This window comes from Acanthopagrus latus, chromosome 3 (assembly GCF_904848185.1).
Source record: "Acanthopagrus latus isolate v.2019 chromosome 3, fAcaLat1.1, whole genome shotgun sequence".
Lineage (NCBI taxonomy): Eukaryota > Metazoa > Chordata > Actinopteri > Spariformes > Sparidae > Acanthopagrus > Acanthopagrus latus.
The window spans coordinates 5,731,303-5,754,723 of NC_051041.1; the positions used below are offsets into that span (position 1 = coordinate 5,731,303).

General features: G+C 42.1%; 1 protein-coding gene and 1 long non-coding RNA gene across 9 annotated transcripts in view; one reads left to right on the plus strand and one right to left on the minus strand.

Annotated features, from left to right (window-relative positions):
* Nucleotides 1–4,362: 4,362 nt before the first annotated feature.
* On the minus strand, nt 4,363–12,310 carry si:dkeyp-92c9.2 (uncharacterized protein LOC571482 homolog). Its single transcript, XM_037090274.1, has 2 exons — nt 11,869–12,310; nt 4,363–11,308 (listed from the first exon to the last, which is right to left on the minus strand). The coding sequence occupies exon 2, from the start codon at nt 11,163–11,165 to the stop codon at nt 10,179–10,181; it is 987 nt and encodes a 328-aa protein (XP_036946169.1). The 5' UTR covers nt 11,166–11,308; nt 11,869–12,310; the 3' UTR covers nt 4,363–10,178.
* Nucleotides 12,311–22,055: 9,745 nt separating this feature from the next.
* LOC119017067 overlaps nt 22,056–23,421 on the plus strand; it is an 84,020-nt gene continuing 82,654 nt past the window's right edge. For all 8 annotated transcript variants that reach the window (XR_005074327.1, XR_005074325.1, XR_005074330.1 and 5 more), the window contains exon 1: nt 22,056–22,479. This is a non-coding gene — a long non-coding RNA (uncharacterized LOC119017067). The remainder of the gene's footprint in view (nt 22,480–23,421) is intronic.

The following is a 23,421-nucleotide window of genomic DNA, read 5'->3' on the forward strand; positions in this document are numbered from 1 at the left end:
TGGTTTGGTGAGCGCTGCAGGTTTTCCAGCATCCCCTCCGTCATCAGCCCGAGGGGAGGTCACATGCTGGAGATTACAGTAACATGAGGGGGGAGATTGGTTTTTACTTTGGCTCGCCCTGAATCAACATGCCATCAGCCTGAATGCTTACTAATCAGGAAATATTAGAGTGCTCAAACTGGATTTTTCTGCATACTCAAACCACATGCATGAAACAACACATATTTGATCTAAACAGAATCACTGTCACATTGTTACTGTGTTTAATTACAGATTAAAATCAGCTCTCCGGCCTCGTTGGCCTTCTTCTTGGTCTCCTGCTGCTTGCTGCAACAACCAAAGGGCTCGGTGTGTTTACTGGGGGAACCACAGCTCCCAAAAACCTCCATAGCAACTAAAATGTCAACATTTTAGTGCTTAAAACCATCACAAGACATCACGCATATGTTTTGGATTTAAAATCTAATCTGAATAGTAACTAAAGCTGTAACATAACTGCACTTGAACATAAAGTATAGTTTTATACCATTTTACAAAACCCCTGTTTGCTGGATATAAGTTTGCCTGCTTGTTTTTTAGCACTTCATGCAGCTTTAATGAGACCTCTGATTGCTCTTCACCAAACTCGACATCCCCACAGAGTCTTGTGGAGTCCCCCTCCGGTGGTGTCCTTCGCCCACTACTTATGGGTGCATGGCTGAGTGAACCATCTGTTCACTCAGTCAGGATGTGCCAGCAGGCGACTGCACTCCAAGCTCCCAAACTGTACTCATGATCTGTAAAGAATCTCACAGTGGAGACTGACCCCGATATCAAATGATATTATTCCTCTGAAAGCTCTGCGATGGGATTTTGTTTTCCCCACTGTGTTCAGAGGAAACACAGCCAGACTCACGTATGTAGTAATGTAATTTATATATGTACAGGTGATAAAGGTAATTAATGGAGTTTGTCTATTTACTGTTTGCTAAGCTCCACTCTTAGTTAATGTTGCTACGCCTGTCAATAACTACAGTGGCCCCAAGGATCAAAACACAGCAACATTTTAGAAAACCAACACAAATGTCATTTGTTACTGGTTTATTGTCTCAAAATGTATGATTTCATGTTGAACAAAACATGCTTTTGGACGCAGACTAAACAATGAGTTTGGCTGCTTGAGTATAAACATACCCAAAATCCATTAAAATGAGATAGAGAGCCGCTAATGTTAGCATATCCTCGACCAATTTCATAGCAGCATCCTCGCCAGTTGAACCATGTGATACAAAAGTTATGATGGAAGAGATGAAAATATGCACGCAGAACTGGTTTTGTATTGCATTGTCAAGTGAGTAAGTCTAAGTAGGATAAAAACAAGGAATATGTAAAATGGGGCTGTGTCGTCGTCTTCGCTAACTGTATGTTTTCACATTGAACAGTATAAATGGGTTAAAATGGTAAAAGGCTTTTTGGATGTGAGCAATAATATAGTTTGACTTACATAATCATAGTTAAAGTTTACTGGAGTTGTTTGAGTAAAACCTTAACCCAAATCCAACAAACAAAAGGAGAGAGCTGCTAACGTTAGCTTAATCTTTGTAGCATCTAAGACAAGATCAAAAGAGGAAAATACTAGCTACACATTAAATGATTTAGCCAAGAAATTGTCTTCTTCTGTGTAACTTGTAACTTCGCAAAACCAATGTAGTTATTTAAGAAACTACTCAGGAGAAAAGTTGTTCTTTTACTACTGTGGGTAGCAGGCTAGTTAGCCAAAAATGCTATAGCTGCGGCTTAAGCATCTCCTCATACTTGCACCTGTCCTTGCGTTTGGGTTGTTTGTATGACGACTGTTCTTACAAATGTCAAATGTCATGTTTTAAATTTTAAAGCTGCCATTAGCAATATGTGGTGAGCTTGAACTGGAAAAGTGCCGCTAGCTCTAAAACACAGCTTGAATTGATAATGTCTCTGGGTACCGTCTATAGGAAGCATCGACAGAGGGGCTTTTTGGAGCATGTTAGATCCCAAAGGGATGATAAAAGGCGGCGAACGGCAGCCAAGGCTTTTAGAAAGCCACTGGGAACGCGCTATAGAGGAGTGACACTGGGAGGCAGAGAGCTGGGTGATTTGTGTTCTCAGAGGACATGAGAAAGCTGGAAAGGACTCAGTCAGGCTGTGGCAGCCATCTGCAGCGATGCCTCTTCATTTCATTTCATCTGTCCTCTTTTTTTTTTCCAATCAAAGCCTTCCGGCCTCACCTCCCTCACCTCCCTGCCCTCAGAGGTGTCCCCAGCCTCCGCTCTGACCCCGGCTCCGACCAGCGCCATATGGTTTTCACCCCGCTGCCCTCTCGCTCCGTCATTGTGAATAGATTATAAATGGCATTTAAATAATCATTTTCCAATACCATCAGACAGAGAGAGCAGACAGACGCATCGAGCCTCCACAAGTAAGCTGCTTTGACTGAAAAGTCATTTTTGAATAGTTTTACCGCTGACATCTGTTATATCATAAAAGCAAAGATAAAAAGAAGATAAAATAATCCTGTATTAATCCCACAGAGGGGAAGTCTCAGTGTGAAATGACTGAAGCTGTTAAAAATGTTATTTTTGTTATTCTAGGTTGATTGTGGCATTTTACTACAATATCAGACTGGTTATATCAGCAGTCAGGTGAGCACAGATACTCCAGTTTTCTCTCGCAGCAGAGCGATATCAGTCTTCTCATCCGGCAACGAGACAACAAACATATTCCACAAAATGTCAAACATGTTAGAAACCTGATTTAAAGATAATTTTGTTAATATTCATATAATTTACACAATGAACATTTTGTCTAAGCAGAAGTATCTTGATGTTGTGTTATCCTGCCTAGAATTTGCACACCAAACAATCTCCCAAATGTGTGTATTATTTAGGTATTTTTCCCATCTATAGAGTTGACATTATACTTTTTATAGTGACCAGTGGATAACTTACACTAAACTACATGTAAGTCTGAAAGTGGCACAGCTCACTGGAGAAGCAATTTAATCGCTTTTTTCCACCAACTTTTTTGATTTAAGATTCACTTGTTGCTGTTGTATCTATACCGCGTCAATCCGCCTTTGAGAAATTTGATTTGGTGCGATTTTAGTCGGACTAGTGAGTTTATGTGGACTTTAAAAGTCCAGTTTCAGTCATGATAACACATGAGTCCGACTCTTTCTGACATCTCGTAAAAGTAGTGAACAAGAATCGGGCCACAACTAAAAGGCAACAGCGTATAATTGTTTCACCCAGTTTGGACCAAATGAAACAAACTAAACACCAACCATTGAGTGTGAAGATGCTAATGTGTCAAACTACTCTGTAAAAAAAGATGAAACTACCAAATTCACATGCAAGCAAAGCATTTAATTGAGCTTATTGCAGTATTAGTGTGTGCACTTGTTTGCAGGTCACTAAAAACCAAAACATAAAACTCAACTATTGATGTGAATCAATTGTTATATTTCTTTTTTTTCCCCATATCTCAGTTCGTCTCTCGGTCACTGAGGAGGACGAGGCGTGACAGTACAGTAGACTACACGCTGTACAGTGTCAGAAAACAGGCTGTCATTCCTTTTAGGACAAAAAGGTGTGAAAATGTGTCATAAATACAGTACAGGAGACATGTGACCCCCGGGAGGAAACTGGAAGAAGGCAATGAAAAACATGAGCCTCCCTGGAAAATCTGGAGGATCGGCAAGCATGCGTCTAAATTGTACTGATTCACAATCTTGATTACATGTGCTCAGTTACATTCAATGGAAAATTGATGAAATGTGAGACGTAGATTGTGCCAAATATGTGACATTACAGGAAAAACCAGAGCACGATGAATATGAAATCTGCAGCTGTTGCTGTGTGCGAGTGTTGACAGTGTTGGAGGGCAAAACCCGCACGTAGAAACCTGCTTTCCTTTGCTTTGTTTTGTATTTTAATCTCACGGAACAAAGCCTTTCACTTTCACGTTCCTATGCTGCACGAAAGTTTCACATCTTGCCGAGAGGAGGCTGTTGCTGAGCAGAGGCAGCATCGCAGCGTCTCCACCTGTGGTCGGAGCACGGAGGGCGGTGATTGACTGCAGCGACATGCTCAGATGGAGCGCAGCCCCCCCTCTCTGACAGGAAGCCAAAGGGCCATCTGCAGCGCCGAGGCTATTGTGCGCCTGTGCATTAAGCTATTTTATGTCCCACATGAATTTACTGCCAGTCTTAAGTTGAGCTGGATTGCAGGCGGAGGGCATTTCATGAGAACTGTGGAGGAGAACAAAGGCAGTTTTGGTTAAGTGTGTGAAAAGCTGCACGTGGACAAAAACAAAAAAACGAGGGAAACAACCAATCTGGATTTCAGCTCGATGCTTTATTAAATAATCAACATAGTAAACATCATCATCATGAAAAAGGAACAACAAAAAAAAACAAACATGAAAAATGAAACAGTCACTTCTGTTTTTTCTTCAAGTTTCCCCATCAACATTTTTTTTTTTTTTAAATATTTCTTACTTTTTAGCTTCACACACATTTTAGTGGCTTTACAAAAGTCACTGGAGGTGATGTGTCGCTTCATCACAACGATGGCCGATGAACGGAACTATAGAGACTCGTGGAGATGAAGAGTTACATATTCATATTTTGTATTAACATCTGTCCAGTGTTGACGCAACACAGAGAAGGAGGCTGTGGTGAACGTGAAGCTGTGGGGAAAATTCGAAAAAAAATAAAATAAAATAAAAAAAGGTGAAGCTACAATCAGTGAAGCTGAGCCGGAGCTGTCTGCGACAAACGCTGCATGCACAACGGCCACCTTTGTGTCACCAGCTGGCGCGCTGACGAAGAAAGCTATTGATAGCGGCTAACTCGATCATTTCTTAATGTATACCGTCGTCTGTGTGAATCTCAGGGGCAGCAGATGATGCATCGCGACCACAACTAAATTAGCAAATGGACGAGTGAAGTCTGGTACGACGGCTGAGCTCAAAATAAAAATGCTTACAATTCTGTCATCGCTCATAAGAATTCACATGCTTCGCTCTGTCAGGCTTTAGAAGATGAGCGTCGATTGTTTATTCATTTATCTTTTATTTTTTTGTCTCTATTGTCTCTAAACATAAGAACAGACCACCGTAATGACGATAGTTACACCTGCAGTCAAGAAGAGACTTTAATACTGTTGATCACACCACGGCTTCCTATAAAAAGGAAAACACTCCAACGAGATCCAAAGTTTTTAAGTTACCAAAGAAACAATCGGTCTTTTAAAACATCACATATATAAAAATCAAAAACAAAAGCAGAGGTAATAATAATAATAATTAAAAAAAGAAACGTTTTCTAAACTACCTGGCTGGCATGCATGCTACTACACAGCAAGACAATTTTGTTTTTGTTCATTTTCTTTTCAGCTCTTTCTTTTTTTTTTGTCACACTCCCACATATTTACATCGTCAGTCTGAGGTGTGTCGTCTGAGATATCACACCGACCTACAGCAGCAGCAGCAGCATACCGAGATAACACAACTCACAGAGCTGTGGTGAAAAGTCTTGTTATATGCTATATTTTTCTTATTGTCAACAAAAGAGCAAAACAATCACTTGGAACACCTAATCTATTGTCTTGGAGAGCGCCATTTTGTCCAAAAACACACATTAATTAACCACAATATTGCACCGGGGGAAACTTTCTTCAATCCAATGAACGTAGGCACTTTTAACTTTAACTTATCAGAACAGCAAACATGTATTCCTCCGCAGCTGAAAATAGTTACCTAATAAATTCGTTTTTTTCCTCCTGTTTGAGTAATATTTGTTAAAAGCTACAGTGCCCAGGTTTTATGGGGAAGTAATTAGCTATTTTAAAACAGAATAAAACTATACATTCATGTTTTGTTTTTGTTTTTTTAAGGCTTAATGCATGGAAAGTAGCCAAATTACTGTGAAATGCATGTTTGTTCGTTGACAGTAAGAAAAATATGGAATAACACAAGTCTCCTCCGTTAAATCTTTTATCACATTTTTCACACAAACTCAAAACTCTCCGAAACAGAGCCAGTCTAAGGCCCGTCTGAAATGTTCTGTAAAGTCCCAGATGAGGGTCCCATCCACAGAGATAGCTCCAGTTTAATCGCGTGTATGAGTCAGTTTCCTGCAACGATAATCCACAGAGATGTCACAGGCATCATGTGTCCGTTTGCAGTTGGTCAGAGAGTTCAGGAAGTCACACTGACGGGTTTGATTGGATGAAGGAGAATTAGCGCTGCGGCTGAGATGCGAGTTAATTGGCCCCGGAGGCCGCTACGCTCCTGCGAGACGATTGGAGGAACAGCTACGCGATCCAGCTCGGTGACTGATTGGACGGAGGTTCTGAAAGAGGGGACAGTTGCGACTGAAGTGCGTCACATTTAACAAATTTCGTTAAAGCTCAATTAAGCTTAAGTGACCATGGTTCCCCTGTGTCCCTGCCAATAACAAGCGTGAAACATGACCCAAATAGGAGCAACAGTTGCTTTTCATTAAACGGCGCTACAGCAGATTGCTCCTTATCCGCCAGGTCAAGAGTTGATACCTGCATAGCATTAACACACTCTACTGTATCTTATGATTTAATTTAATGTCCAGGTCGACAGGAGATGGGTGGTGGAAGCAGCTGTTGCCCTTAACTTTGACCCACATTCACACACAAACGCATCCAACCCGGTGCCAACAAACAGTCCCATTCTGCCCTTCCTCGTCCTGACAATGGCTGGCGGGTGTGGGGTGTCAAATCTAATGAAACGGGCAGGGAACAACAGCTGAGTGTGTGTGCAAACGGGGTTGGAGGGGGGGAGAAGAGAGAGAGGGAGGTGAGGGGAGGGGAGGTAGAGTCAAGACACTGGTGTCCTTGTCAAAACCAGGGCCAGAGAGAGAGAGAGAGAGAGAGAGAGAGCTGCACTGACCGCAACAACGAGCCCAAAATGGCTGCCAGTCAAAGCCCCAGAAAGAAAAAGAGACTCTCTGAGCGTGAATCACTGCCGTCACTCCGCTCTGGTTGACTGGTGTGAGCTCATGCGAGGTCCCTCAGAGGCAGGCCTGACTCCAATAAGCCCGGGCGAGCTGGGATGGGCAGCAGGGTTGAGCTCTGGGTCTCTGAGGCCCCCCCAGTTTGTTAACCGCAGGATTTGGAAGGCTGAACTGGGGGACCAAGAGTGCACGACAAGTGTGACACCAAATCTCATCAGATTCTGAACCGTTTACTTATTTCCTCATGTTTTCATCCCAGTGTGCTCGCTCTCTCTATTTGATTGGGTGGGAGGATTAGGACTGGATTACCCAAGGAGGGGATGTGAACCGCAGTGTGTTTGTTTGCACACAAGGACGAGCACAACGCCGGTCCAAGGTTGACTAAGGTTTGCCCTCCATGGCTGGGAAAAAAAAAAAAAAAGTTGCTTTAATTAGATCAGCCCATCATGCCAGCTTTTATTAGATTTTGATGGCGATGCCTCCATGGGACACAGCGATGGTGTGACCACGAGCCGTAAAACAAACAAAAACAGACGTGACGCAAAGCAGTGACCCTGTAGCATCACAACTAGTTATTGTAGCCGTTGTTTGAGAACTCGAGAGGATTTTAAGTTAAGCTGAAGGTTATAATGAAAAGGGATTCCCTGTGGATGCTTTCACATGAACCAATCTTGGCAAAGTTAGCTAGCTGGCTAACATCTAGGCAGCAGGGTTTGGGCTACTTTTCATTTCAGCTCCTTAAACTTTGTGGGAACCGGAGCACGTGATCCCAATGGACCCAAACCCAGCAGAAACGCATAAATGATGCCTGGGTGCAGGTCGAGTTCTTTCAAGTTTAATATAGTAATAGTAGTAAAATACGTAATATTAAAGGTGCAATATGTACGAATTGGCATCTCAAAATGAAGAGGGGGCAGCATGTTGCCAGAACAACAGCTGCTAATTTTAGCTACCATTAGCAAGTTAGCTTGGTTAGCAGTGCAGCTAGCAGTCAGGTCTAGGATCTCAGAATGTTTTCAACTAAAATTCCTACATATCACGTGTTGGGGCTACATGCCCAGTGTTTTATAATTTTTACGTGACTCTGCTTCGACTGCAACACCGAGGCTGTCTTATACATTAACTGCATCTTCTTTTAATTTGGGTTTGGACGTAAAAAGTCTGGGTTGGTTTCAGCGGCTGCTCCCTCAGACTTGGTCACTCCACCGTACACGTCCCTGTCAGCACATGTGTGTAAAGGTCGGATCCGATAGAGATGCTTGTTTATCATGCGACCTTGCGGGCGAGTGCGCATACAGTGTGCTGCAGTGTGTCACAGCTGAGTGTGCAAGGACGACTTTCACATGGGGGAGGAAAGTGGAGCGCTTAAACCTCCAGTTGCCTGAGCACAATAAGATTACGGCTTTGCTGCATACCATTGAAGACATCTTCCCGAACCGGTGGATCACAACCCGAGGGTCGCGAGATACATTTGAGGGGTTTTGAAGACGATTAATGGAGAAAACTAATTCATCCTCTAATTCAGCCCATTCGTTTTGGGCTTTTATTTTTTCCTTTGCTTTTTGGGGAAAATGTCAGAATAACACAAGAATAAATGTCTTTGGTTGGAGTTATAACAACCACAGACAAACCACACTGTAACTTTCCCAATTTACTGTCATCTCGAAGCCGCTGTGATGCATGATAAGCAGTTAATTTGTGCTACTTTTTTACCAGGGATCAACAATATGCTTTAAAATATATTGAGCTCATCTGCGACCATCTCTGACATGCTCAAACACACATTAAAACACTGGGGACGGAGCGATGCAAAGCTACCGGAGCGCGAACGCCGACGGTTCATTCAAGGGAATAATTTAGCACGAGAGTAACAGGAGTCGAGAGAAAACAAGCCTCCTGATGGCAGATGAGAAAGTGGGACAGCAACAAACCCGTTTAACCACAACAGTGGTCATCTGACGGGATCTCGCTGCTGCCTCTGCGGTGGAGCCTGAGCTGCACACGTGTGGCGTTTTATTCACGCACCGAGGAGAATCGAGCACACACGACTAGGTATTTAAAATGTGTGTGTGTGTGTGTGTGTTTGTGTACAAGTGTGTGTTTATAGTCCAGCCCGGTCCAGCCTGGCCTGGATTAGCCACCGAGGCTCTGCAGGGCTGCCGAGTGGACAAGATGGGGGCAGAGGTTGAGAGAGGGGAGGGGCTGCAGTAATCTGCTAATCTCATTAATACCCTGGCTGTGGGTGCCCTGTCAACAAGACGCCGGGAACAAAGGATGGAGTAAACAGCTGATGACCCTGGCTGCCGTCCCACTGCACACACACAAACACACACACACACACACACACACACACACACAGCCATGCCCACACAAAACCTGTCAATCTTAAATCCCTGTTCTGCTTGCACCATGAAACCCTCCAAGATGAGATAACAGAGGAGTCCACTGGCACGTTTGAGTGGGCAAGGAGGAAAAAAATAGCGACTGTCCCCTCGGGCCAGACGACCCCTCAAAAGGCTCCACAAAACACTGCCTGTTCGTTTTGCTTTAGTGATTACACAGCGCACAGCAGGACCAGCGGGACCTTACATGGACCTCTCAGCTGTTCCCATCAGTCTGAGTCACTTTTCACTGCTGGCACACGAGGGCTTAGCCAGCAGCGGATGTCAAGATGTCTCCTTGTATCGTCCAGGAAAATATAACTCGGCCTAGGTGGATTATATCGTCTGTTTCCACTCGGTGGAGTTCAGAATAAAACAAATCCGTGATGGTCTCGTGTGAGCGATGATCTTCTTGTCCGGATCACATTCAGATAGGAGGGGGGAAGGGCAGCTGGGGTTGCACTCATGGGGGGTCAGACGGGGGCACAGGTGGGCCAAATGGTGCCTCAATTCAAGTAAACTCAGGTGGACACTCCGGGAAAACAAACACAACTAGGAACCTCTGCTGGCCAATTATCAGAGGAACTCTGAGGTGCGACAGAAGCTTATTTCTATCTGTGGATGGAACGGGACAAAGGCAACAAACACAGATGGGATGATTAAATACGTCTACGTAACTCTGTCAGGATAGGCCTTCACTGAAGAAAAGGGTGAGAGGAATCTGTATGAGACAAACGTGTGAATGCATGAGTGTACAAAAGGCATGCGGTCAGCAAGGATCAAACGTCCCCTCACCGGTCCAGCACTCGACTGTAGTCCTGAGGCCCACAGCCGCCTTCACTCTTCAGTTCAGCAAATACTTGAGTGAAAAAGTGCGGGTCTGCGTTGATGCGCAGCATCTTGGCGCTGGTGGCGTCGATGATGGCGAGGCAGCGGTCCCAGAAGGCCTCCTTACCTGCCTCCACCAGGAAGGGCTTGAGCGGGTACGAGATCTCGTTGCCCATGTAGGAGTAGGACAGGTAGAGGCAGGTGAGCAGGATGGCCTGCAGCTCGTGCTCCGACGCCACCAGGTCGCCGTCCACGACGTCTCTGCACAGCATGTAGACGAAGACCACGTTGGCCGGTGTGACGAAGGCCTGGTCCTGCCAGCCCTGCAGCAGCAGCGAGCGATCAACGGCCCGCAGCCAGAGCACCGGGTCGGCCGGAGACAGGTGCTTCAGGCGGTAGCAGCGACAGCACAGGAACTCCCCGAGGCAGCGAAGGAGCTCGCTGGTGGACGCCTGGACGATGACTCTCTTCGGGGACGACGTCACTGTCCCTTGGGGGATTTTCTTCACAGAGGAAAGCTGCTGGGACTTGCTGTAGCCACATCCGTGCCCCTGGCCCAACCCCAGGCCATAACCGAGCCCTAAACCCAGTCCTGCTGGGCCCTCGTAGCTGGACAGGTTGGCACAAGAGAGCGACTTCTTCACATTCTCGCGGTTGAGGTGCAACACGGGGTCCTTCTGGTAGATGTTGATGTTGTTGTTGTTGTTGAGAGGGTCCCCGAGGGCTGCTGGGCCACCTTTCTTGGAGTTGCCCTTCTTCTTCGTCGAGGCCACCAGTCGCTTCCACGTGAGCGCCGGCAGGAAGATGGACTGGCCCCTCTTCAGCCCGCGGTCCTTCTGGCTGTTCAGAGAGCGGCTGCTGAGGCTCGGGTAGTGGCTGAGCGAGCCCGGCCGGTTGTCATAGTAGCCTGATTTCCGAGAGCCGGGAGACAGCGATAGCACAGTGCCCATGGTGAGTCAGTGCTCCAGAGATTAGACTGCTGTTGGAGAGAGGGGGACGAGGCTGAGCTCTCTTTTATGTCTTAATATCCAGCAGAGGTGAAGAGATGAGCGGTGCAGACATGTCAGGGTGAGCTGGACGGGAGGAACGTCACCTGCAGCACACAGGAGGAGACCATTTACACTCAGATATCACTTGGTTCAATCTTTCTGCCCGTCCAACAAACCCAATTAACTTTCTATCAAATTATACAGGAGAAGGAGATAAAAGTGTGCAAAAAAACATCTATGTTTGCATCCGTTAAAATATCACACTGCCTCAACTGTCCAGCTGAGAGAGGATCAAGCTCATAATGTGGACACAGTCAGACAGTGTGGAGTCAGACGATTTGTTCCGATCTTTCAGGGGAAAATACGCTCTTTAAAATGGATTTCAAGGGGTTAATCAACAGCCTGATTCAATCTGTGTCATCTTTTCTCTGAAATATGTTCGGATTCCTGGATTCAAAACTAATTAAAGGACTCTGTCTTTCTCGGAATGACTAAATTTAGCAGCCGAGGGCGCACAGGACGCACTTATTGTCCCTATTTTCTGACAAAAAACAGTTTCAAACATTCAGATAAAACAGCTGTGGCATCAGATTAAAAAAACAAAACAAAAAAAACACATAATTCTCCACATTTATTCTGACATTTTCCTCCCCGAGCCGCTCACCTGTGTGCGCGAGGTGTCCGGGTACGAGATGATCCCTGCCGCAGTCCGCAACGATGCAAAGATACGAAGGCGCGCAGCAAACGCGCTGTTTCTGCAGGATGAGGCGGAGATGCGTCTGCAGAACCGGAGGCACAGAGTCTCTCTTGCAGAAGCTCTGACCCGGTCTTCACAGGTGCCAAGTGTCGGTCCTCGCCAGGCGGAGTGCAGGTGTCATCCTCCGCTGCGCCTCAGAGCCTGGAGGCGAGACTGACGCGCGACTTCACTCCGGTTAACTGTCTTCTCACGCGTGTCTCCATATCCACAGCGCAAACTTTCACACTGTCTGAGTCCTCTGGATGTACTCCATGTCTCGGGTCCGAGCCAGAGAGGAGATCCAGGTTCTGGTTCCTGGTCTGCGGTGCAGCTGCGAGTCTTCACACTGAGCTCCAGTCTCCTACTGACCGGTGAGTGAGCCGGCAGCCAGACCGACCACCGCGCAGCTCCGCACGGGAGAGGAGGAGCAGCCAGCGAGCGTCACACACACACACACACACACACACACACACACACACACACACACACACACACACACACACACACACACACACACATAAACAAACAGGACGCGACAGTAAACTACATACATCATCATCATCTTCACTGACATAGTTGCAGCGAGTTATATTATTTGTAATGACTCGCCTGTAATAAAGTCTTTATTGCACGTTTATAACAAACATGTATAATCACAAATATTGCACTGCAGAAAATAAGACTATTTAGATTATTTGTTTATTTAAAAACCTTTTTTTTTTTGGAGAAAAAAAACAATGAAAAATGTTTTGTTTTTTTAAAGCAATTTTTTTTTTCTCCACCAGTTTTCATGTCATACTCAGAAGGAAGAAAACAATTTAGATCAGACTTAGAAAATGAATCATCAGGAAAAAGCTTTTTCTTCACTTGTCCCTCAGGGCTTCTGTAGACCAACTTGGTTGAGAACAAGTTAATTTCAGGTCACAAAATTAAGTAATTAAGACAAAATCTCAAACTTAAACTTAATAAGTAGAGATATAGGAAACAAAACATTAGATTAATAGTTATATTATATATATTATATATATAATTTATATGTTATATTATATATATAATATATATAATATATTTCCTCGACTTACATCAGGATCAGTAAGTGGTGCCTGATGCGTTCAGGGGCTTCATGACTTCCTCTATGTTCCCGCTGACCTTTGACCCTGGATCGACGTCCAGATGGGAGCCGCGGCTGTGAGATATCTGCACTTATCTGTTCTGCTTCTCTGTGTGTGCAACGCTGACAAATATATTGCAAAGTTGCTTTTGTGACCGTCCAGTCACCTTCTCTGCAGTATTGACGATATTGGACAGCTCGTCTTTTCTTTTGCACTGAAGGTGCAGCACCGAGCTCTGTTCAATGACAAAACACCTTCAAACAGGATCCTGTTTGTCATTTCAAGTGTATGTTGGCTAACAGTTGATTAAAAACACTCACTGATTGGCTCTCAGTGATGTCATCAGAGGTCAGGATGTGAGCTATTTATCAGTGATAGTGCACGGTTACTTAAATGTGTTCCTCCCCTTCTACAGGCTGCTTATAGAGATTGACAGTGACTGATATACATGCTATTACTTGTTTTTGTATTTTGGACTCTTTTGCTTTGGTCACATTCATTTCCAGATGTCTTGTCTGACACCTGTCCTGCAGTAAAGTGAGCTGGCTGAAATAAACCTCCTCATGTCAGATTTAACAGTGCAAAACATGTAAATAAATGAATAAATAAAGGAAATAAAGTTCAAAATAAAATGTAACAGACCTGATAAAAACACATGTATTAAAAAAAAAGTTAATGATAATAGTTAGTAGAATATAATATAATGTATTTATAACTACTTGATATTAAACTTGGAAAGAAATATAAAAATTGTGACTTTTTTTTTTTTAAATATAATTTTAGTTTTCAGATTGAGGAGAAAACCAATCACCACTCACAAGTTTGACTCTTCCAGAGCTTTTGATCTTTCCGCATGAGCTTCATCAGCCAGTAGTCTGTAGAACTGCAGATGTTGACATTTCTGATAACTACATTATAATTATCAATGCATTAATGTGCACTACTGTGTATTTATGTGTACTGATGCATAACTAAAACAGTCAAACAAATGTAGGGGAGTTTAAGTACAAAATAGCCTAAAATGGAAGTACTCAAGTGCTTAAAAATTTCAGCGTACTTAGTTTCATTCCACCAGCAACGGCTGATGAAATCTCAGATGTAATCAGTAATCAGTGAGATGTGTATTGATTGTGTCTCTTCATCGGCTCTGCGTGAAGACTCACTTTGCCTGCTGAAGTGTGAGAACGTCTAATAAACTCAAACTGCAACTGGAGCGGAATGTGTGCGAGGCCAATAAAGCAGTAATGACTCTGAAGAAGTTGCGCAACAATCCCTCAGAAACCTGCAAGCATGTGTGTCAAACACAGGCAGGTGAATGTAAACGTTCATGTTGATTTACAGGAACATTAAATCGCAGATGCTTAATGAAACGTCCTGTGTTACATCCTGAAGTCTCTGCTGTGTTCACTGACGTTGTGCTGTCCCAGAGACAAATAAAGGTTTGTAATTCAAATTTGCATTGCGTATGAGATGATGATGAAACGAGAGTGAGGGAGTCTCACCTGGAGTGTTTACTGCAGTGTGTGATCCTCTCTCACGTGGTGGCAGGTCAGCTCTTTGTTATGCAACTGTCTTCATGAGTCCATCCTGTGTTGTAGGTCATTGAGACGCCTGAGCTGTCGACTGTAAGAGGATCAGATACGACGCGTAGAGACGGACGGCTGGTAAGTTATCAATGAAATGAAATGAAGGTCGATGACGTTATCCTGAATGAATGAAAGTGCTCAATGTAGTTTATTATAAATACACATGTGCTAAATGTGCAGCTGATAACTAGTTTATAAGTTGTAACTGGGGGCTTTAGTTACCAGTTAATGAATGATTTACATCAGTTATAATCAATGGTTGAGAAAGTATTCAAATCCTTCTCTTAAGTGGAAAGTGTGATAACTCTGCTCACTAAAATCAAGTAAAAGCATGTATGTATAATCAGAAAAATGTGCCCAAAGTTTTAAAAGTACTCAGTGCAGAGAAATGTCCTCTGTTGCTGTTGTACTATTATATATGATATAATAAGATTCATATTATTACTCATACAATCACCTTCTGATGAACACTGCATATGCTACAGAACTGCAGGGGTGCTGAATGATGCAACAGTGCAGCCGTAAAACAAAGATGCATTATATTATTTCACTGAATGTAAGTTTAAATAGTGTAGCTTCAAGCAAAGCACGAAAATCGAATGATGTAGATACTAAATTGTTAATGTCAAAGCAGGATTTTTACTTTTGAAGTTGACTTTGAGCTCAGTCTGAATTGTTTTGCATGCCGACCGCAGCTACTGATGACGTCCATTATCTAATAATCTGTCGACGCTTTTCTACCATGAATTGATTATCTGAAAACACTGGGAAATGTCATCACAATTACTCAGCTCATCGGGATGATTCGACCATCAGTCCACACCTCCAAACTGTTAAAAGATTAATTAGAACAAATCAAATAAGAAGCAGTGACTCTTTGTGCTTGTGAAACTGGAGCTGTGAATTGTTTTTGAAAAATGTAAATGATCAAAATGGCTCCCAGTTAATCATCCAGTTGATTAATCGAGTGATTGTCACAGCTGTACTTGGATTTAACTTGTTTAATTTATAAGAAAACATCATGTTTGCTCAACTCTTCAGAAATCACTTGTTAAGTAAACAAACTAAAAGCTGTCTAATTACTAACATTTACATTCACAACCTCATTTATAGCTCATCTCTAACACATGTTGATTATTTATTTACCATATATAAACAATTACTTACATTTTCTAATCTGTTTATAAAGAGTACATTTTTGTTTTTTTCCATGGTAAAGACTCGATGCACAGCTGAAGAATCTGGGAACGGAGGAGGAAGTGTTACAGTAGATTACCACTCGGCAAAATCCCACGAGATGATAACATGTGGGAAACCAGAGAATAAACAAAACAAACAAACCATTATGGGAAGGCGAGATAAGAAGGGTGGTAGTGTGCAGGATGATGTCGAGAAGTACAGAAGATACACAAATCCTTTTTTTTTCTTTCATTTTATTGAAGAGTAGATCACAAACTCAGCAGGAGGAAAACTACAAAGACAAAAAACGGAAGCAAAAGATGAAACGGTGACATCCTCTCCTCAACACAGTGCTCATCCACAACAGCAGCTTGATTGTTACCCAATTTAGAATAATGAAATTAGAGTCTAATGTGGGCGGCAAGCAGTTTAATTAGTATTGACTGAAGGTCAAATGACCCTTTATCTGCTTCCTATTCGTCTTCCAAGAATCAAGTCTTTTATTGTCACTGTGCTCAGCTCCGCAGATAGACAACTTTCCATCACGCATCTTAGAGTTGTAAACAGGCTGACGAGCCGGTAACCTTGAGCCCCGTGTTTCCTGTCTGTAGCACCAGCAGCCTCTAGAAGAGGAAACTGCTCCAGATCTCAGGAGTTGCAAAGGACAGAAAACTCCAGAAACTTCAAGTGCCCCGTCAGTCGGAGAAAAGAGACAAACACCAGCATGATATGAGCAGGATGCTGAACACACCGCTGGAAAAAAAACACAATCATTAGAAATGTCCCCTGAGGAGTCCGTCTCCCAGGAGCCCTTTGTTTATAACCACTCTTCTGATTGACCGTGATTCATCTGATTGAGCGTGATTCACTTAGTAATAACCTTGCAGAATATGTCTAAAAGCTTGTTTGGCAGCACCTCAAACACACCGTCAGTCTCACAGCTCTCCACTGTATTTATAAGTGAGTCATCCTCCAGAAGATCGGAGCCTCGCAGCTCTCAGAAAGACAAAACTCCCCCCCAAACGTGCGTCCACTACGCTGCGTCATGAAGGCAACTGTTCTACAAGCGTGTACAATATATTCAGTAATACCGCAGTCGTAGTATGAAGATGTTACTATATAATTTTTCCACCCACTTGTAATAAAAATGGATAAAGGCAAGAAATAGTTGCAATTTTTCACTTGATCTTCCCAACAGTTAGATGAGTCGATCCACACTGACTCTCCTGTCAGTGTGATGAAGCTTGTCGTCAGTTAGCTTAGCTTAGCATAACAGCAGCAGCTGGCCCGGCTCTTTATAAACATGCACAACAGGTGAGTCGCTGTTTTTAACAAAGAGATCACAATGAAAGCTTTCCCTGCATATATCACTTAGCCTATTTTGTACAAGATTTCTGAAATGTTATGTTTTGATATTTGAATGAGCAATTATCTAGTTACAAATTCATGAATATGCATTAATTACCAGAACACAAATCTGAACATTGTTTTTGGAGTGAAAGGTTTTTACTGAGGGAATTTGTCTTTTTCATAAATCAGAAAATACTGACAGTAGCCATAAAACTGAGAAATAAACTGATCTATGAATCCTGCTATGAATGATATATGAACCAACACTTATATCAAAACCTTTAGAAAACAGAAGTGGAGATTTCTCTGAGAATGAAAGAGTATGTCTAAAACATTTTAAGAGGAGCTAAAGGAACCGACGTCTCCTCATCCTCAAGTCTTACATCGCCACAACAAGATACTGCACATCATTGTGCATTTTGCTGTGTTTTAAAAAAGAAAACCATTTTAAAAATACATTGCATCTTCTAACACTAACACACGGATGCACTAGTGGTGCTCGTACCACTTTTGTCCACAGGGGTCGCCAGAATCAACACAAACGTACAAGTTCCTGGCGCTGCTTTAAAGTTTTCGATGGAAGAAGATGGAGGCTGTGGTGGAGTGTGATGGTCCTTGTTCAGAATATTGTGAGATGCAAAAGATTCACACATGAGGTGTTAAATCAAGTGACATGTTTGAACCATCTCTCTCCTGTTTAAACCCAAATAACACACGGAATGACTCGTTTTAGTCTGAGTCAACGACGAGATGCAGACAAAACAAGCAGGACGCAGCCTCTTCTGGCATAAACCCATCTTTGTTTTCTCTAGTTGGTGTTGATGTGAGCTGGCTGATTGGCTGGTGGAGCTGTATAGGGGAGATCTCCTCATTCGCACACACACACACACACACACACACACACACACACACACACACACACACGTCCTCATTTTCTCTGCTGTTCTTCCCTCCCGCTCCCTCCAACAGCTGCAGGACTCTCAGCATCTCCTGCACAGCTGACCCGGATACACTGACAACTATGAAAAGAGCTGTTGTTGTCCACAGATGACCGCCCTCCCCTACTATCCCTGCACACACACACACACACACACACACACACACACACAGCAACAGACATGAGGCAGGACACTCTAGCACGGACCTGTGACGGCAATCGGTTTCACCGTAATCCCATTTTTGATGTTTTAGTTTTGAAATCCTGAGATTAAATGTGGATGAATGGTGTAAAAACTCCGTCTAAGCATTTGTCACGCTGAGTCAGCTGATGTTAAAGATGTCCAAAGGGTGTCCAAGAATCTATTTCTCGTCTAAAGTCCTAATTCCGTTTCAGAAATCATTCTTAGGTATCACTTGCGTTCCGTTACTGCGATGTGTGCTGTCATGTCCCACATTTTGCAGCGGCAGAAGAAGACTGCTGCTGTCGATAAAACAAATTGTGTTTCTGAACCGGGGGCTTCTGTTACAATCGAGGCCCAGCAGCTGTTTTTTTTTCTTTTTTTTTCTCTCTCTCTCCTCTCATCACAGACACTTTCATCCAGATCCAAACGCACAGCGGATCCGTCTTGTCTTTCTGTCTCACACCCACTGATCCTGTTTTATTTCTTTAAAACAGAGCAGCAGGAATCCACTGAAATGAGAGTTTTCTCTCACAGCAGCAGGGGTTTCTGTTTCTTCTGCTTCATCTTAGTTGTTCTCAGTGTAATTATGACTCACTGCCTCCGCTACTGTTATAATTGAGCATAGATGGTCAGTTCAATCTAAAATCACCTGTAGTGCTATTTTTCCACCTAGATGATGGGAGCAGGAAGCATTTAAAATGTAGTAGAGTCGATGTTTTTCATGTATTTTGATGCCGTTAACAGGTGGTTTGATACATAATCTGGCTTTACTAGCATGAGAAATTGATGGCCTACATTTTTGCAATTTAATCCAGAGGACGTGTTATAACACATACTCTGTTACAACATTGTAACAGATAACATATTTGAAGATATCATAAAGCTAAATGTATAGAAATAAATTCAAAGACTACTTTAAGCTTTAAGCTCTGTTGCACGATCTCGTAATATACATCTTTGGTGAAAAAAAACCAAAACATTTTTGCTTATATTTCAAATTGCAAATGACTTAAAATCCAATGTATAGACCCAAAATAGCTAATGAAAAATCTAAATTAGTGTGGCACAATTACTCAGCAACAATCATTTGCATAACATACGCATAGCACTAGTTAGTAAAGCTACTGAAATGGACATGTTGACAAGACGTGTTTTCTTCGATGTGAACTCAAGAAGATGAGTCACTGATTAAAGTTATTGAGTCGTTCAGTTCAAACCTTTTCCTGTGTTTCTATCAATTTACTGTCGGAGGATTTCTGAACCAGCAACATAACATCGCTGGACTTTCTCAGAGATTAGTCATAATGAAAGACGGGGCAGCTCCCACTTTGTTGGACCAGTCTGGAGACGATAGTGATTCAGGGTCACAAGACATGAGTTTGCTCTATTAGTTATGGATGTTTTATTGGAAACCAAGTGGATTAATTTTGGATGTAATGTGAACTAAGCTGCTTCTCAGATTGTCCATTATTTGTACCAACTACTTCGATCAGTGGTAGGAGTGTCATCCAGCTCCTTTATATCCCAGAAAAGGGCGATATCTTTACTGACATCTGCAAAACTCACATCAAATCAATCTAGATGGCATCAGGTGGGAGGAAAAACATGTACTTTTTGATTTTGGAGTGATTTGTCCCTTTAATTTGACACTTTTTCTGTTGTTGTTGTTGCCTGAAATGAAATTCTTTATGACCTGATAACTCGCCCAAGTAAGCTGCAGCCTCATCGGGCATCTTTTTCATCTTAACTCTCAGTCGGTTTATGCTCAACAGGCACACTTCAGGTTTCAAAGGATCCCATTCACAGCTCTGAGAGGGAACAACACAAAAATGATGAACAGCATAAAAAAACAGCATCAAAAAAAAAAAAAAAAAGAAACGAAAGCCTCAAAATGAGAATAAGAAATGAGAGAAAACCAGGGCAGAGGAGTGGGCGAAAGGCGTAAAAAGAGGGCACAGACAGACAGAAAAGGGGAGCAGAGCGAGGAGAGAGAGATTGGCGAGGAAAAGGAGAACGAGAGTGGGAAGAGACAGTCACGGGGGCTTCGGAACGAGGCCACAGACAGGCAGAGAGGGACAATGAGCTCAGCTGTGGTCCCTGCCGGAGTCAGACAGGTTCACCTGATGACACATCTGTCGGTCTGACTCAGCCAGACTCTGTAATCTCCCCCTTAAAGACCAGCACGGATCTGCAGACGACACGGAGGGCAAAGACAACACACGCACACACACACATGCACACACAGCGGGATTACAGCGTGTTTCAGGCCAGTTTCAGGCTTTTATTAAATGTCAGGCGATGACCTGCTTTGCTGTCCACTGCTGACAGGAAGGATGAAACAAAACCGTCTGAGTGTCTTTGGGTGCACATTTCAGATACCTGCACTTTTTAAGTATATACCCCTTTATGCCACTTTACACATAATTTGTACTCCACTGTATTTATCTGACGGTGGATGTTTGTTTCCAAATTCCTATTTCCACATAAAACACATGATACACTTGTAAAATATGATGCATAGTCATGGATAAATGTACCCAGAAGTTTATAAAATGGTTAAATTAACTCCACTTTAACCTACTAAATGAGGTTAGTATATACTATATGACACACACAAGACCTGTAATGGGGTATTTTAACAATGCAGTGCTGTTTCTTTTACATAATTAAAGTATTCGACTACTCACAGCTCTGATTAAATCACTGAATACACGCCTTTGAAATTTCCATATGAAAAAAGTGATGATTTCTGTTTTCGTCTACATAAACCTGCACGTCTGCTACATTTTCCCTCTGTTAGCTGAAATACAGAGATTAACAAATGTGTCGTTCTGCAGACATTTTTCAACTTCATGGACGATCTGTTGGCATACAAGAGTAGAGCTCTTTGTCAAGCACACATTTGTGAATGATGATGCAGAATACAAGGCTTTCTGTTTCTGTATGAATGAATGAAAAGGTTTGCTGTCTGCTTTAGTCTACTTCACATCCTGCAACACTGTACTGCACACACATGGTAACACTGCACTCTAGTGGACCATTTAAGTCCATGTTCTGTATACTGGAAAGCTCTGCTCAATGAGAATTGAAATTAAACATTTAAATGGATTTATTTTGTTTTTCAGACTGTGGTGCACTGAAATTATCATTTAATGGAGTGAGTCTTAACTGAGAGTAAACCTGTTGAGTAAATGTTCAGTGATGAAGTACAGGCATCTTGCTTAAAGTAAAAGTAAAGCTACTGTAATTAAATACTTCAAGCAAAAGACTTGCATTGATTATTTTACAAATAAAAACAAGATTAGTCTATAATTTTTTATGTTGTATTATTACTGCTACATTAATGTATGCATGACAGGCATTTTGACATTACAGCCGGCTAATTCAAGATATTTGTTCTCTTTTATAGGCTCATTATTAGATTTGTATGCTATGTAAAACTGCTATAAACGAATGTGGATAGATACTGCAATGAACTGCACAAACTTGTATTATATTTTGTATTGTATTGTATTTATAAAAGGTATACAATAAGTGTAGTGACATAAAAAAAGGTACAATAAAGCAGCAGAAAATATATATACTCAACTTACATAGGCTCATTCAAAATAGTAGCCTATTTAACCTAGTTACAGCAGGATACTTCAGTAAATTATTAAATGTACTATAATCAAATGTATTAAATTAAATTAATTAAATGTTACTTTACAGCTCTGCCTAATTCCTCTGATGACAGGACCTCCATTTAAATTCATGCTGTTGCCATGGCGACAACTAGAGTCCACTTCACGCAGTGCACCTTAATCGGTGGCTGTAACAGGTTGATGAGGTCGTTTTATGTCGGCCTGAAATAATCTGGCGAACAGTTGCAGCATGAGGTGATTTTATTTCATGTTTCATGTGAAAACTGTTGCGACATTTCGACTTGTGGAGCTTGTTAACAGAAATGTTTTGAAAAAATGGCGACCGTTTGTTTAGCTAGCTGTTGTGGGCGTGGCCCTTGCCGTTGTTCTCAGTTTAGCCTAGCATGCTAACCAACAAGAAAAACAACATGAGAGATTGGAAACAAGCTTCTGGAGAGAGTTTATTGATTAAAGTTACCAAAACCCAAAACCAAGCTGACTGAGTGACTTCAGGAGCACATCTGATATCTAATGGTGAATTCATCCATAATGTTCACCTGTCATCCAGGTAATGTAACTTGCTAATTGAATTACTAACTGTTGCTAGCTTAATTTGTTTACATTGTCCAGACACCATTGTGAAGCTGTCTCCTCGACTTAATAGGATTTATCTCTCACTTTGTATTAATTTTAACTCATTAGAAGCAGTTTTAACATGACTGCTCAGTTAATGGTGGCAGTTATGTGGCATTTTTGTTTGTAACCCTTGTACAATGTTCTTACGTAAAATGCACACTACTCATTATTAATCAGGGATGTTGGGCGTTTTATTGTCTCACTTGATCTGCAACACATCAGAATGTTTATTTTCGTGTTTCGTGAATATTTCTGGTCCCCAAAAATATGCTGACACATTTCATTTGACTATTATTGTCTACACATACATATATGCACCCACATCCCAGGATCCTTAACTAAGCCTGAATAGTGTACTTTTACAACATTATTAGAAAATTTACAAAACTACATCTCATTTTATTGCATTATTTTAATGTGGATATTGTTGGGACGCTGGAAGACGCATACAGGTAAGTGCAAATACACAATTCAATTCAATAAAACCCTTAATATTATAGTGAATTGGATATTTTGTCAATAATGATTAATTGTTAAAATTGTTGGTTGTATAAAACGAAGCTCTAGGATATTTTTTATGTCCATTTTTCATTTTTATAGACCAAACAGTTGCTTAACTTGGCAAGAAAATTAATCAACAGTCTAATCAGTGACGAAAACAATGTATTTCTGCAGACCTGCATGGGGATATGTGCTACTTTACATGACAAGACAGAGGATGAATTATACCCCACCAGCATTGTGACATTTACAGACTGTATTACTTTGAACAAGTTTTTATTCATTGAGATGCAACAATTGGTCTGATGGTGGTTTAAAATGAGATGTTGTGTGCAGGATTTTCCTCCCTGCTGATGTTTTCGCCTGTTCCTCC

Excerpts from the sequence above, each read along its gene's own strand:
- si:dkeyp-92c9.2 (XM_037090274.1), bottom strand. The coding sequence starts at position 11,165 with ATGGGCACTGTGCTATCGCTGTCTCCCGGCTCTCGGAAATCAGGCTAC.